Source organism: Ceratotherium simum, chromosome 34 (genome assembly GCF_057802395.1).
Source record: "Ceratotherium simum simum isolate JZ-2026a chromosome 34, ASM5780239v1, whole genome shotgun sequence".
Taxonomy (NCBI): Eukaryota; Metazoa; Chordata; class Mammalia; order Perissodactyla; family Rhinocerotidae; genus Ceratotherium; species Ceratotherium simum.
Genome location: NC_141933.1, coordinates 2,167,628 through 2,183,872, shown reverse-complemented (window position 1 = coordinate 2,183,872; position 16,245 = coordinate 2,167,628). Strand labels below are relative to the sequence as shown.

At 43.6% G+C, this 16,245-nt stretch overlaps 1 protein-coding gene across 3 annotated transcripts in view; it reads left to right on the top strand.

Annotated features, from left to right (window-relative positions):
- Positions 1-16,245, top strand: part of KCNQ1 (potassium voltage-gated channel subfamily Q member 1) — a 356,534-nt gene that overhangs the window by 112,952 nt on the left and 227,337 nt on the right. For all 3 annotated transcript variants that reach the window (XM_087422475.1, XM_004441115.3, XM_087422474.1), the window contains one exon: positions 190-334. In XM_087422475.1, coding sequence (XP_087278601.1) covers positions 190-334 — 145 coding nt within the window. The remainder of the gene's footprint in view (positions 1-189; positions 335-16,245) is intronic.

Genomic DNA, 16,245 nt, shown 5'->3' with positions numbered 1-16,245 from the left:
GCTCCCAGCACAGCAACTGGGCTGAGCCCCACGGGAACCCCGGTAGCACCACGAGCCACTGCCCGTCCCGTCTGTGTGTGAGGGTGCTGGACCAGGGCCCCAGCCAGTGCTGCTATGGGTGTTCTGGGGCTGGCGGAGGGCCTGGCACAGGATGCCCAGGAACCGGCAATTTATTGTCTGGTTTTCTAGGTAAAGAAAAAAAAGTTCAAACTGGACAGGGACAATGGAGTGAGTCCCGGAGAGAAGACACTCGCCGTCCCTCACATCACATGTGACCTTGTCTCAGAGGAGCGGAGGCCAGACCATTTCTTGGTGGAGAGCTGTGACAATTCTGGTGAGAAGCCTTCACACAGGATGAGGGGTGTGGACAGGGCCTGGACCCTCAGCTCCAAGCCACTAGGGCTGGCCAGGGCCTTTGGGGTTTCAAGGATGCCCACCACTCCTCCTCCAGACCACTTGCTATGGTCTGATGGATGTCAGGTGTTCCAAGGCCTTGCATTGGCTCCTGCTGACCTAGTGTCTGCCTGTCCAAGTCCTACCACTCCTTCCACCCATGGCATGTCCCTCCAGGAGGCCTGACCCCACCCTGGAGGGTCCCCTCCTGTTCTGTTCTGGACTCTGGGCTGCTGGCAGCCAGGCCCTGCCTCAGTCATGCTGTGTGGCTGGTGCCCTGAGTCTGGTAGAGAGGAGGCAGACACACATGCTGACCCCCTATTCCCTGTGGAGTGGGGCAGGGGGTCCAGAGCCAGCACTGTGTGTGCCCACAGCTGTCCCCTTCCTTGACGCTCTGTGCCTTTGCTCTTCTGTTTTTTCTGTGTGCATCCCTCCCCTTTTGGATCTCTTCCCGGTAGCCACCAGAACGTTTCAGCACCCACCAGAACATTCCAGCTTATTGGTAGTTGTGAGGATAGTGTTACTGTCTTAAGCACGGCAGAGGGTGACAAGTTCATATTGTTCCTGACCCTTTGTGCTCATGGGCGTCTGGCGCCTGGCCCGCGAAGTGCTTGGTTTGTAGGCGGCTGACCCACGATATGTCCTCCTGCATCTGGTCACTGTCCCCTGGCAGAAGGGGGGAAAGTGTTCTGGAGCGGGGTCGCGGCCGCTCCCTGCTCCTTGGGGCTGTCAGTGGACATCTTCCTTGGGAGTTGGGTGGGCAGGACCGAGCCCAAGCACTCACCCTGCTGGGCGCTGGGCTACCCATGGCCTCATCACATAGCATTGGGTTTGGCTCTGGCCCGGCCACGTCACTGGTGAGCCCCTGAGACGTGCTCCCCGCCTGCCCACTGGCGTGGGCACAAAGGACAATTGTGCCAACAAATGCCCGGTGCCCCCGCAACTCCGGATTCAGGGCCAGACCATTGTCGCAATGCAAATGGGGGCTTTCTGCAAATGCTAATGGGCAGGTCGGAGTGGAGAGAAGCATCATTTGCTGTTTGCTGAATACGGAGCAGCCCCAAACGATGCCGTCCATTCAGCCTGTTTGGTGTTATTAAGTACTTAGTGATGTCTGCGGAATGTTAATGAGGTACAAGTGCAGGGAAAGTCAGGCGCCTTTTGTGGAATGCTCCCGCACGGAGGAGTTTTTTCTTTCCTGCCAACTCGATAAGTCAGCCCAGCCCAGAGCCACTGGATTTCTGGAGCCTGAGCTGTTGTCCTGGCCCCTGGGATTCAGAGTGGCCCCCGCCCCGTGGGTTACCTGATACTCCTGAGTCCTCCTCGCCCAGAGGCTCTCAAGAGCCCTGGTGTGGGGAGACAGGGTGCTAATCCCAGGGCAGATGCCATCACTGGGAAAGGACGGCAGCCCCGGTTCCCATGTGGTGGGGCGTGAGCAGCCATGCTGAATTCCACCGCCAGGCCAGACCCAGGCCTCGAACCTGAACCTCGCTGGGTGCACTTTCTGAGGGCGTGAATGGGGCCTATTAGGCAGAAGTCATCTCCATCCCAGTGCATAGTGCCTGTCCACAGTGCCTGCCTGCCTCCCATGGAAATACCTGCCTGCCCACAACAATGTATCCCATACACAACGCCCACTGCCCCCCTCTCCCCAGCCTCGGGGATTTCTCTCTGTGTCTCAGGCTTACAGTGTCTCTGGGCTTCTGTCTTGTGACCCTCAGGCGCAGTGTCCGAGGTAGAGCTGCCCACTCTCATTCACGGGTTCCAGAGCACGTGTTAGCCACTGTAATTCCTGGGTGGATCCCTGTCTTCAAGGAAAATGTCGTAACTGACAGCTAGAGGACTTGCTCATGGTAACGGATGGCATAGGCGGCAGGAGTCCCCGCCCCTCCACAGTTTCTATCCTCTTGCAAGTCCCGGTCCTTCAGTTGCTCACACTGTCCTGGCTCACCAGTGACTATTCATCAGGGTATGCTCTGTGCGGGCCTGGGTGAGGCCCCAAGGAGTGGCGGGGGCTCCTCACCATCCCAGGAGGAAGATGGGTGAGGCAGCAAGGGGGCAAGGAGTGTGGGCCTCTGAGGGATGTGCACCTGGCTCGGCCTGGTTAGGCCTGGGAAGGCTTCTTGGAGGAGGTGACATTAGGGCTGAGTAGAGCTGCTGGGGAGGGAGAGGAAGGGCGTGAGCAGCGGAGCGGCTTGGACAGAGGCGCAGAGGGGGACAGCTGCTCTCTGCACGTCTCTGCATAGTGGCCAGGCAGCCTCATCTGTAAAGTGGGGGCTGACCTGGCCTGCCTCACAGAGAGGCCCACATGGGCTCCTGGCACACATGTTGCTGTTTGGGTTACCCTGGCTCCTGACTGGAGGCCTCAGGCATGAGAGTGACCAGGAGCCCACAGGTGTTGGACGGGCCAGATCTCAGAAGTCTACAGACAGGAGTGTCCGTGGGCCAGCTACATGGCTCTCCTGGCAGAGGACAGACGGGGCAGCAGGCAGGACCCAGGTCAGGGACCACACACAGGACACAGTGGCAGGCCAATCCAGAGCCTGAAGTGATATTGTCACACTGGGACCGAGGAGAGGAAGAGGAACCAGAAACCTGTGGGAGATGGGATCTGGGGACTCGGAGACCCAGGTGCAACAATGGAGGGCAGAGTGGGGTTTGAGATGGTTAGGCCACTGGGTAAAGAGAGAGGCCATTTACTTTCATCACAAAACATTTCAGAGAAATAATGCAATTCAGAGAATGATGTGCTGAAAGCCCACGTGTCCCACGTGCTAGAGGAACATGCGTCCAACGCACAGAGGCCCGGTCTGCACTGGGGGTTTGTCGCTCCCACTCATATGTGCGAGCTCTTGTGACATGTTGTGAAACAGCCTCAATGCCCACTCGAGCCCTCACGAGCCCATTCCCTGAGTGCCTGCAGCAGCCTCCTGCAGCTTGCTCTGTGTGTTCAGCCCAACTCGCCCATCCTTGCCTTTTCGCTTTCTCCTTTCAAGGCTGTGCGTGCTGATTCTGCGGTTTTGGTAGCTCCCGCAGGATTCTCTCCTGAAGGCTCCACCAATTGCCGTCTGCAGTTGATCCATGGCCCCTGAACCTCACGGGGGCCCGGTGCACTCTAAACCCGTCACCCCTCCCATTTCACAGCCCGTTGCTGTCCTGTGTTTGAGTTTCACCTTTTTCAACAATCCTCTGAATTAGTCACTTCTTGTTATTGTTGTATACAGTTGAGACTTGCTTGTATTTACCAACAGATTTGCCAGTTTTCACAATTTGGATTTAATTTCCTTCTTCCTGAAGCCTTTGCTTCCTTCTGTGAAGGTCTGTTGATGGGCAACTCAGTATTTGTTTGTCTGAAATGTGTGGATTTTGCCTTTGCTCTTGGATGATGGTTTGGTTGGGGAAAAGGTTATAGGTTGAGATATGTATTTTCTCTGAACACTCGGGAGATATTCCACGGTCTCCTGGCTTCTGTGCATTGTCGAGCTAACTGACAGGTAGGTAGGTGATCCTTCCCCATCTGGTGACTCTGAACAGCTTCTCTTTGACTTTGGTATTCTATAGTTTCACGACAGTGAATCAAGGTGGTGGATTGTTTTTATTTATCTTGCCTGCAATTTGTTGTGATTCCAGAATCTGAGGGTTTGTGTCTTTCATCAAGTGTGGAAAATCAGCACCATCATGTCATAGAATATTAAAAATATTGCCTCCCCTAAGCACTCTAACCTCTCCTAGAAGCTTTGACTTGACCGTCTCGTGCTGCCCTCCTTGGCTGGCGCTAGTATTTTCCATCTCTGTCTCCCTGTGCTGCATCCTTGGTAACTTCTTTCTGCTTTACTAACTCTTCAGATGTGTCTAATCCACTGGTTACTCCATCCACTGAGATTTTAATTTCAGTTACCATGTATTTTTTTCATTTCTGTATGTACTTGTGTGGAGGGTTAATCTGCTTGATCTTAGCATCTTGTATCTTCCTCATATTTTACATTACAACTTTGAATTTTTAGGTCATTTGAACTACTTATTTCATTGTCTCTATTCTATAGCTTCATCATCTGCAGTTCTTGGTGAGTCTAACTCTGTTCACTGTGGCTTCTCCTGACTCTTGCTCATGGTGGCTTGTTTTCTTGTGGGTTTGTAAGCTCAGGTTGTGATGGAGGTTTTTATCTGTGGGGTTCCTGTGTGCCCTGATTGAGGGGACCAGGCTTCTCTGGAGAAGTTGCCCCTTTGCTTGTAGAGGGTGACCCAGTGAACCGATCTAGAGCATGTGTGGTGTTGGTTTATAGCTATAGATTTTCCGGACAACCATGTACTGTAAATACAAACCCAACTTCTTGTGAGAACGAGCCTAAGCCACATATATCAAAGGAAACTTTTTACTGATCTCCAAAACACTAGACTAAGACCAGTGAATTTCCTTTTTTTTTTCCCCATAGCCAATGCATGGGTTTGCTTTGTTTGATTTGGGGCTACTATTGGTTTAGCCTTTCTAGGGGCCCAGTTTTATATGGGGAGTCTCAGTTACGGATTCTTGCCTCGTGCTGGTTCCAGGCCCTGCCTCTTCTTCTTGGGGGCCAATAAAGTCCACACTGTGGTTCCTCGGGGGCCAAACTCCCAGGACCACCTGTACGTCAAAACCAGCGTGCAGTCTGCTTTGCTCCATTCTTGGCCCGTGGGGACTCCCTCCCTGCCAGGTGAGCTCAGTGGTGCCCACAGAAGGATGTTTGCTCCATCTCAGCAAGCCTGTTGGGGAACTTGTAGGGAGAGGCTTTTCGTGGCATCAGGTCTACTTATTGCCAGAAACAGAGTCCTCAGCTTAGTAGCAGGGAGAGCTGTCCCCAACAAGGGAAGCCATGAGCTCCCCATTGGCAGATGACGAGGCAGTGATACTCCAGGTTGGAACTTTCCTGGGGGTCCCTCGAACTACCTGGAGAATTGTACTTTTAACACAGACTCAGAGGCCTACCCTTCGAGATTTTGAGCCACGGTGCCTTTGGGGAGGCCCAGGGAATGTGTGTGTGTAACGAGACCCCCAGGTTACCCTGAAGCAGGTGGCCCATGGATTGGCATTGGGGACCTAGAGGGTCCAGCACCAGGTCACAGGGAAGCCAGAGCAGGGCTTCTGTGACTTCCAGGTCTGTGTCCCATCTCTGTCTCACCTAGGTCAAAGTTTGCTTGTTTAGGACAAGAGCAGGATCCCCAGTGCTCTCCTGGCATCTGCACCCCTGCTCTGGTCTCAGGGCATGACGTTATCCCGAGCTCTGGAGAGGACTTCTGATTATGACTTCTGGTGACCATCCTGGGTGCCACACATCAGTCATGCCAGCCTCAGAGTCCTAGGGAAGTCGCCCCCACAAGATCCTGCAGGCTGAGGGCCTGGGACTTCTTGTGTGGGTGTGGGGATATGATGGAGCAGGAGGACAGGCTGGACCGGGCTCATGGGCATTTCTAGAGCTTGTGGATCAGAACCTTCTTGTTGGCCCTCCCCCAAGCTGCTCACTCGTGCCCCCTCCATCCCGCCGCCATGGCTTTGGTTCTCTTCCGGGCCTTTGCTGACTTCACTGAGGAGGACATCACTGTATCCTCCTCACTGTCTCCCTCCTCCAGTCTGCTCTGTGTGGCCAGTGAACAGGTTAACAAACATGTTTACCTCAGAGGTCCAGGCAGGCTGTGGCTCTGCTCAAACCCTCCAGAATTCCCCATCCCTTCCAGGCCACTGTCCAGAAGCCTCCATGAGTCTTGTGACAACCCGGTCTTGCCTCATCTTTCCCTCTCTGCCCTACTAAGCATGCCCTGTCCCCGCCCACAGGCAGACTTTTCCACCTGGATACTTTTGCTGGAAGGACTTTCCGCCACTGCTCATCTCTTCATGACGAACATTTGTCCGCTCTTAAATTTCAAGAGACACTTTTTCTGATTAAGGAAGTGGTGGATGCTCCTTGTAGAGCACACGAAACATCCAGAAGAGAATGATGAAGAAAGAACAGTCACCTGTTGTCTTACTGCCCAGAGGGAGCACCTGTTAGGGTTTTGACATATGTCCCCCCTTAGTTTTAATGCATATATGCCCCCGGGTTGGTTCCACCTGGATCGTTCAGTGCTGTTCCTGCTTTTTCACTTGTTATGTGATTGTTATCACATATCATTTGAAGTTCTTTTTAAGTTGATTTTTATTGTGTCTAGTCTAATATTTATGCCAGTGACTTGGTATTCTTGACTTGCTGCATTAGGAAGAATCTGTGGACTAATTTGGAAACACAGTAGGGACATGTTTCTGATTTTGTTGGAATTGGAGTCAGCATTTTACTGTTTTGGTTGATATTGTTCCTGGGTTTTAAACTCTTCTGTCCAAGAGGAAATAAAATCTAAAATTAGAGAACATTTAGAAAAATAATAGCAGAAACACTCCATATCAGATCCTATAGTATATATTCAAAATATTTAAATGATTATTGATAATATAATTGGCAGATACAACATCAATACGCAAAAGTCAATTCTGTTTCTATATTCTAGCAGCAAATAATCTGAAATTGGAATTTTAAAAATACCACTTACAGTAGCATTAAAAATATGAGATACTTAGAGATTAATCTGACAAAAGACATGAGCTGTACCTTGGAAACTACAAAACATTGCTGAGAGAAATTAGAGAATATCTAAAAAATGGAGAGGTACAGCTTTGGGAATCACAAGACTCAATATTGATCTCTAAATTCAACGTAATATCAGTCAAGATCCCAGCAGGCATTTTGTAAAAATTAACGAGCTGATTCTGAAATTCGTGTGGAAATGCAAATAACCTAGAATACCAGACAACTGTGAAAATGAACAAAGTTGGAGGACTAACATTAGCAGTGCGGTGTTAGCATCAAGATAAGCAAATAGATCAACGGAACAGAACAGAGAATCCAGATAGACCCACACACTCATGGACAGCTGATTTTTGACCAAGGTGCAAAGAGAATTTGGTGGAGAAAGCATAGTCTTTTCAACAAACAGTGGTGGAACAATTGGATATCCGTGTGCCAAAAAATGAACTTGGATCTACATCTTGCATCATATATAAAAATTAACTCAAAATTTATGATAGACCTGAATTTAAAGCCTAAAACTTATAGAAGAAAACATAGGAGAAAATGTCTGTGACTTTGAATTCAAGATTTCTTAGACATGACACTAAAAGCATAGGCCATAAGAACAAATAGATTGGACTTATCAATGTTACAAACTTCTCTTTGAAAGACACGATTAAGAGAATGACAAGACAGGGGCCGGCACCGTGGCTTAGGGGTTAAGAACACACCCTCCGCTACTGGCGGCCCGGGTTCGGATCCCAGGCGCGCACCGACACACTGCTTCTCCAGCCATGCTGAGGCTGCGTCCCACATACAGCAACTAGAAGGATGTGCAACTATGACGTGCAACTATGACATACAACTATCTACTGGGGCTTTGGGGGAAAAAAAGGAGGAGGATTGGCAATAGATGTTAGCTCAGAGCCGGTCTTCCTCAGCAGAAAAAAAGAGGAGGATTAGCACGGATGTTAGCTCAGGGCTGATCTTCCTCACCAAAAAAAAAAAAAAAAAAAAGAGAATGACAAGACACACCAGAGACTGGGAGAAAATGTTTTCAAATCATACGTATGATAAAGGACTTGTACCCAGAATATATGAGGGACACTTATGACTGAATAAGAAGAAGACAAACAACAAATAAAAAATGGGCAAAAGCTTTGAACAGACACTTCATCAAAGAGGATATATGGATAAGCACATAAAAAGATGCTCAATATCATTAGTTATTAGAGAAATGCAAATTAAAACCACAATGAGATACTACTACACTATTATTATATTAGCTAAAATTAAGAAGATTAACCATACCAAGTGCTGGCAAGGATGTGGAGGAAATGGAACTGTCATACACCCCTGGTGTGAATGCAAAATGGTAAAACAGGCAGTTTCTTAAAAAGTATACACCTGCCGTATTACCCAGCCATTCTATTCCTAGGTATTTGTCCAGGAAAATTAAGAGCAGATACGCATACTGACACTTGTATATGGAATATTCATAGCAGTTTAATGAAAACTGGAAACAACCCAAATGCCCATCAACATTTGAATAAATTTTTGTAAAGTTGTAGTGTATCCATACAATGGAATACTACTCAAAAATAAAAAAGGAATAGCTATTAATACATACAACAGCCTGGATGAATCTCAAAATAATTAGGATGAGTGAAAGAAACCAGACAAAAAAAAAGAGTACATACTGTCTTATTCTATTTATATAAAACTCTAGAAAATGAGGACTAATCCAGAGTGACAAAAAGATCAGTGGTTACCATGGGATGGGGGAGCATGGGGACAGTTTTGGGAGGAGGAGGACAAAAGGGCACAAGAAACTTTTGAGGTGTTGGCTATGTTCATTATCTTAATTGTGGCGATGGTTTCATCATGTGTCTAAAGTTACCAAATTGTAGACTTTCAACAGGTGCAGTTTATTATATGTCAGTTACCCCTCGATGAAAAAAATATCTAAAATAAAAATATTTTGCATAGCAAAAAAAAATACCAGAACTAATTTTTAAAAATCATAACCTGGGGAAAATTGTTGCTACTCATATCATAGATATAGGGCTAATTTCATCAATATATTAAGAAGCTCTTGTAAAGCATAAAGACAAAAGGATAAAAGATATAAAAACAGTTCTCAGCAAAGGAAATGCCAATGATTTTTAAGAACAAAAAGATGCTGATAACCCTGATTATACCAGAAATGCAAGTTAAAGCAATGGGATTTTTTTATTTCTCTGATTATTAAATTTTAAAGAGTTTGATAATACTCTGGGTGAGAGTGTACAGGGAAACCCTCCACTTCAGTGATTGCTGTTGGAAGAATAAATTGATACAACCTCTACAGAGACAAATAAGACAATTTCAATGAAAACTAAAGAAGCATGTACCCTTCAACCCTTCCAGAAACTTATTCTACACTGACGCTGCACATTTGCATTATCCATTATCAGGATACTGATTTCTGCAATTGTTAAATAGCAAAAGATAGCAAACCACGGACATATCCATCAGTGGAGGTCTGCTTAAAGAAAGTATCGTATATCCATTCAACCAGCCATTAAAACTGTGAAACTGCCCTCTTGGTGCTGATGAAAGACATCCGTGATATCTGATCCTAGAAATAACAGTGTCTCAGGTTCAAAAGAGTGGGAAAGCTGCCATGATGTGCGTGCAAATACAACGTTTTACAAAAGGGAGATCTGTGTACCTTTTCCTGTGTCCTGGAACGGTTTGAAGAACATTGGATTTATCTTCTCTTTAAAAGTTAAATATTAGAACTAAGTGGTTAAACTATCTGGGTCTGGTACGTGTTTTAAAGAACTTTTAATCTCCTTTTAGTCTGTTTTATGGTAATTTGTTCTAAGTAAATTTACTGCCTCTTTGGGGGTAATTTATTCATTGCTATTTAATTCCTCAAGGGTTTCGTTTATGTTGCCACTTGGTCGAAACTAATTTTCTCCTTTAGTGGTTTTATGTCTTCCGTCTCTGCTTCTCTTTTTTTCTTGCCGAGCTTTTATAGTCTTTCTCTTTTTTTCTTAGGCTGATGAAAGATTTATCTGTTTCATTTTATTTATTATACTTTTATTATCTTTTCAGAAAACTACCTTTTTGCTATTTTTGTTTTCTATTTCACCAACGTAGGTTTTTATATCTATTAATTCCCTCTTCCTGGTTAACTTTATTCATTTTTTAAATTTAATTAAGAGTAAAACTTAATTCATTTATTTAAAGTCTTTCTTCTAAAAGACATTTTAAAGGTTATAAATTTTCCTCTGATTGTAGCGTTAGCTGTGACACATAGATATTACAATGAAATGTGTTCCTTTTCATTGCTTTCTGGATAGATTTTACTTTGTATTTTGATTTTCTCTTTAATCTAGAGTTCTTGTAAGAAATATTTTCTTCATTTTTAAACAGTACATTTTTTATCACTGTTATTTATTTCTAATTTAATAAGCTTACAGTAAGAGGATGTGGCCTGTGAAATCGCCACTTTTTTTTAAATGAAGATTTTCTTTGTGTCCAAGTATAAAAATGAAATCACAATTCAGCCTGTAACACAGGTATGAGGTGCATTTTAATTTCAATGTATGTTGCCGGGTTGCTTTTTCCCAGGGTGGTCCAACCTTGCTTTTCCACCTTTTCCTTCCCTTCCAGGAAGGCAGGGCTCCCTTCCTGGCATCCCCACCAGCCCTCATCAGCAGAGCAATTTTCCACTTTGTCAGGCAAGTGGGGCAGTATTTCTCCACTGCAGGACTATCGATATTTGGGGCCAGATCAGTCTTTGATGAGTGGGCTATTTTGTGCATTGTAGGATGTTTAGCAGCATCCTTGGCCTCTGCCAGGGAACCAGCAGCACCATCCCCTGGGTTATGACAATCAAAATGTCTCTAGATATTGCTAAATGTCCCCTGGGGGCAAAATCGCCCCTGGTTGAGAAGCACTGGGCTGAAGTGACAACTCAGAGTATTTTGGGTTTTTTAAAAAGCTGTTTATGTGGAAATAATTTTGAACTAAAGAAAAATTGCAAGAATGAGATACAAAACACCCATATACCCTTTACTAAGATTCAGTTCACTGATTAACATTCTGCCCCATTTATTTTATTGTTTGCACCCCTTTTCTATATGTATATTCATGTAACACTATTTTCTGAACCATTTGAAAGTAAATTGCATACTCTACAGCCTTGTGCCCCTAGACATTTTGCTGTGTATTTCCTAGAAATAAAAGTACCCCCTTTTAAAGCTATAGCACAGTTAACCTCTGCAATTAAACGTTGATCCAGTCCATTTACCTAATCTACCATCTGTATTCCAGTTTTGCCAGTTGACGTGGCAAAGTCCTCTGTAGCATTTTTTCCATCCAATGAGCATCCATTCCAGGGTCAGTATTGCCTTTCGTTGTCATGTCTCTTTAGCTTCCTTTAATCTGGAACATTGCCAATGTCTGTTGTTTATGACATTGACATTTTTGAAGGATACAGTCCCATCACTTCCTGGGGCGGGGGTGGGGGCAGTTTGCTGTTTCCTTGTGGTTAGATTCGAGTTGTGCATTCCCAGCTGGGACACTCCATAAGTGATGTGGTGGCCTTCTCGGGGTATCATGTCTCAAGGCACACAATGCCATCTGCCTCTAATTGGTGCTGTTGCTTTAATCACCTAGTGGAGGCACTGTCCTGTCATTCCACTGAGCAGTTACTTTGTTTTGCTTTGTAACCAATAAACAATCTGGGGGAGATAGTTTAAGGCCATGCAAATATCCTGCTCCTTATCAAAAAATGTCTCCCAGATTTAGAGGCTTTCTTGAACTAGACTTTATTACAGTGGTTGCAAAATGATGATTTTCCAACTCCAGACCCTCTCCACAAAAGTACTGAAAAAAATTACTGTCCAGCTAGAATGGTATTCCAAGAGAAAATATGTCAACATTCTACTGTGAGAGAGAGCCTCCTCTCTCTCCCATTCATTTATTTCTATTGATTTACTATCTATATGCATGGGCTTATGAATTTTTATTATAAGTTTTTACTGTCCTTAATTACTTTCATATTCAAATTGTCCCAGATCTGGCCAGCGAAAGCCCCTTTAAGCTGGCTTCTGTGTCCTTGTGACATGCTCACTTTTTTATTTTTTTTTTAAGTATTTCTTTATGTTCTAGAATAACAAGATTCAGGCTCTTTTTATACCCACTCTGCCCCAGCCCTAGAATCAACCGATTTTCTGAGCCCTGGTTCCTTTTAATGGTGAATGAAATTATTAGAAACCAAAATCTAGGCACTGGGTCTGCTTATTGCTACTAGGTATCTTTTCTTCTAGGCCCTTTCTATGTATGCAGCTAAGGAAATATATGCATATGTATGCACACGTAAATACACATTGTGCTTACATACATATACATGTACACACAGGCATGCATACACAGAAACATATACGCACTAGAAATCTTGAGTCCACACCACTGTCTCTAATTCTACTCCATCGGCACTGGGTTCTTGCTTACTTGTGAGCCCCTTTGTCCACAGTGAGATGCTAGGTTCCCAGCCACATCAGCGCACAGACTCACTGCTCTGTCTACAGTGCATCTGAAATACTTTTCTTAATTGCTTTGCCCTTATCACTACAAAATCAAACCTACTGAAAAGAGTCCAAGATTTGTTTGTAACGCTCTGCCTCACCCTACTCAAGACGAAGGGTATACAGTCAAATACTAGCGTCTCAAATTGCTTGGGTTAGTGATTTTCTCCTTCTCTCCCTTTCTCTCTCCTTGCAATGTGGTTATGTTACTCATTTGAAAATTAGTTGGGTACATTTCATTTTTTAATTTTTTTTTAAAACACCACTTTATTGAGGTATAATTTACATACCCTAAAATCCATCCATTTTCAGTGTAATTTTAGTAATTTACTAACTTGTGGCATCAACACCACAGTCTAGGTTTAGAACATCCCCTGCCCCACCATAGACCCATCATGCCATTTAGTTAATCCCTGTCCCCACTTCCAGCCCCCAGCAAGCGCTAATCTGCTTTCTAGTGGTCTCCGTAGGTTTGCCCACCCTGGGCAATTCATATAAATGGGATCACATAAAAGCTAATCTTTTCTCTCTGGCTTCATCAAGAATATTTTTTAGGTTCATCCAAATCGTAGCACATGAAAATATTTCATTCCTTTTCATTGCTAAAAAGTATTCCATTGTGTGGCTATAACACTTTGTTCATCCATTTACCAGTTGAGGGATATTTGCATTATTTCCACCTTTTGGCTATTATAAATAATGCGGCTGTGAATATTCATGTGCAAGATTTTGTGTGGACATATGCTTTCGTTTCTCTTGAATAGATACCTAAGGAGTGGAATTGCTGAGTCAAATGGTAACTCTATGTTTAACTTGTTGAGGAATCGCCACTGTTTTCCAAAATGAATGTGCCATTTTATATTCCCCCCAGCGATCTGTGAGGGTTCCTATTTCTCCATATCCTTACCAATATTTGTTATCATCTGTCTCCTTTGTTACTGCCATTCTAGTAGGGGCTTCGCCATACTGGTTTTGATTTGCATTACCCTAATGACTGATGATGCTGAGAATTTTTTATGTTCTTATTGGCCAATTATATATCTTCTTGATGCAATATTTATTCACATCTTTTGCCCATTTTTTAAGAATTAAACTTTGTGTTTTCAGACATTCACATGCAAGCATAAGAAATAATACCGAGAGATTCCATGCACCTTTGACATAGTTTCCACCTATGGTAACATCTTCTAAAACTATACAGTCTCACAACCAGGATGTTAACATCGAGACAGCCAAGATACAGAACATTTCCATCTCCACAAGGATCCCTGGTGTTGGCTCTTTTATAGCCACACCCACTTTCCTCCCACTCCATCCTTCCTTAATCCCTTGAAACCACTAATCTGTTCTCAAATTCTATAATTTTGTCATTTCAAGAATGTTATATAAATGGAATCACACAGCACATGACATTTGGGATTGGCTCTTTTGACTTAGCATAATTCTCTTAAGACTCATTTAAGTTGTTTTGGACATGAGTAGTTCATTCATTTTTATTGCTGTGTAGAATTCCATGATACTGATGTACCACAGTTTGTTTAGCCATTCACCCATTGAAGGAAATCTGGGTTCTTTCCAGTTTGGGGCTATTAAAGATTGTGGTAGGCTGGATAATGGCCCCGAAAGTATTCAGGCCCTAATTCCTAGAACCTGTGATTGTCACCTTATATGGCAAAGGAAACTCTGCAGATGTGCTTAAATTAAGGATCTTGAGATGGAGAGATGATCCGGGATTATCCAGGTGGGCCCAGTGTCATCAGAAGTGTCCTTATAAGAAGGAGGCAGAGGGAGATGTGACTGTAGAAGAGAAGGTGGTGTGACATTGGAAGCAGGGGGAGAAAATCTGATGTGAGTGAGGAATGGGTCGTGAGCTAAGGAATGCAGGTGGCCCTCAGAAGGAAAGGCAAGGAAACAGATGCTCCCCTACAGCCACCACAAGAAATCAGCCCTGCCAATGATTTTTAGTCCCATAAGATTCATTTTGGACTTCTGGCCTCCAGAACTATAAAAAAGCAAATTTGTGTTGTTTCAAGCCACTAAGTTTGTGGTAATTTGTAACAGCAGCATTAGGATACTAATACAGTCGTGCATCACTTCACTTCATGATGGGGATACATTCTGAGAAGTGCGTCATTAGGTGATTTCGTCATTGTGCGAACATCATAGACTGTACTTACACAAACCTATATGTTATAGCCGACTACGCACCTAGGCTCTATGGTACTAATCTTATGGGACCACTGTTGTATGTGCAGTCCCTTGTTGACTTAAACGTTATTTGGCGCATGACTGTATACAGATAGAGCTGGTATGAACATCAATGTACAGATTTTTGTGTGAACATAATTTTTCCTTTCTCTGGGATAAAAGCCCAAGAGTGTAATTGCTGAGTTGTATGGTAGTTGCATGTTTAGTTTTTTAAGAAACTGCAGAACTTTTCCCAAGTGGATGTACTATTTTATGTTCCCTCCAGCAATGTATAAGCGATCCAGTTTCTGTGTCCTTGCCAGCATCTGGTGTTGACACTATTTTTAATTTTACCTATTCTCATAGGTATGTAGCAATATCTCACTGTGGTTTTAATTTGCATTTTCCCAATAGCTAGTGATACTGAACATCGTTTCATGTGCTTATTTGCCATTTGTATATCCTATTTGGTGAAATGTTCACATCATTTGCCCATTTTCCAATTGGATTGTTTTTTAACTATTGAGTTTTGAGAAGTCTTTATATATTCTAGATACTAGTCCTAAGTCAGATATTTTGCAAATATTTCACCCACTCTGTAGCTTTCCTTTTCATCCTCTTAACATAAGGTTCCTTCACAGAGCAAATATTTTTAATTTTGGTGATATTCAATTTATCCTTTTTATGGATTGCACTTTTCATGTCAGGTCTGAGAATTCTTTGCCTAACCCTGGACCTGAATATTTTCTCATAGTTTTTTTGGTAACAGTTTTATTAAGATATAATTCATGTACCATACAATTCACCCATTTAAAGTGTATAATTCAATGGTTTTTAGTATATTCCCAAAGTTGTGCAACCATCACCACTATCAGTTTTAAAACAGTTTCATCATTCCAGTACCCTTTAAACATTACCTCCCAACCCCCCATTCCATCCCCTTAAGCCCTAGGCAACCACTTATCTACTTTCTGTCTCAATGGATTTGCCTATTCTGGACATTTCATAAAAATGAAATCATACAATATGTGGTCCTTACTGACTGGCTTCTTTCACTTAGCATAATGTTTACAAGATTCATCCACGTTGTAGTATGTAAAAGTACTTCATTTCTTTTTATAGCTGAATAATATTCCTTTGTATGGATATACCATGTTTTATTTATCCGTTCATCAGTTAATAGGCATTTAGGTTGCTTCTACCTCTTGACTATTATGAATGCTTCTATGAACATATGTATACAAGTTTTTGTGTGGACATAGGATTTTATTTCTCTTGCTTAAATATTTGGCAGAGGAAGAGTCAAATGGTAACATTATGTTTAATTTTTTGAGAAACTAACAAACTGTTTTCCAAAGTGAGTTTGCCATTTATATTCTCACCAGCAATGGATGTGCACTGTACAATTTCTCCATATCCTCAACAATACTTGTTATTATCTGTCTTTTAAAAATTATTATTATAGCCATCTTAGTGTGTGTGAAATGGAATCTCATTGTGGTTTTGATTTC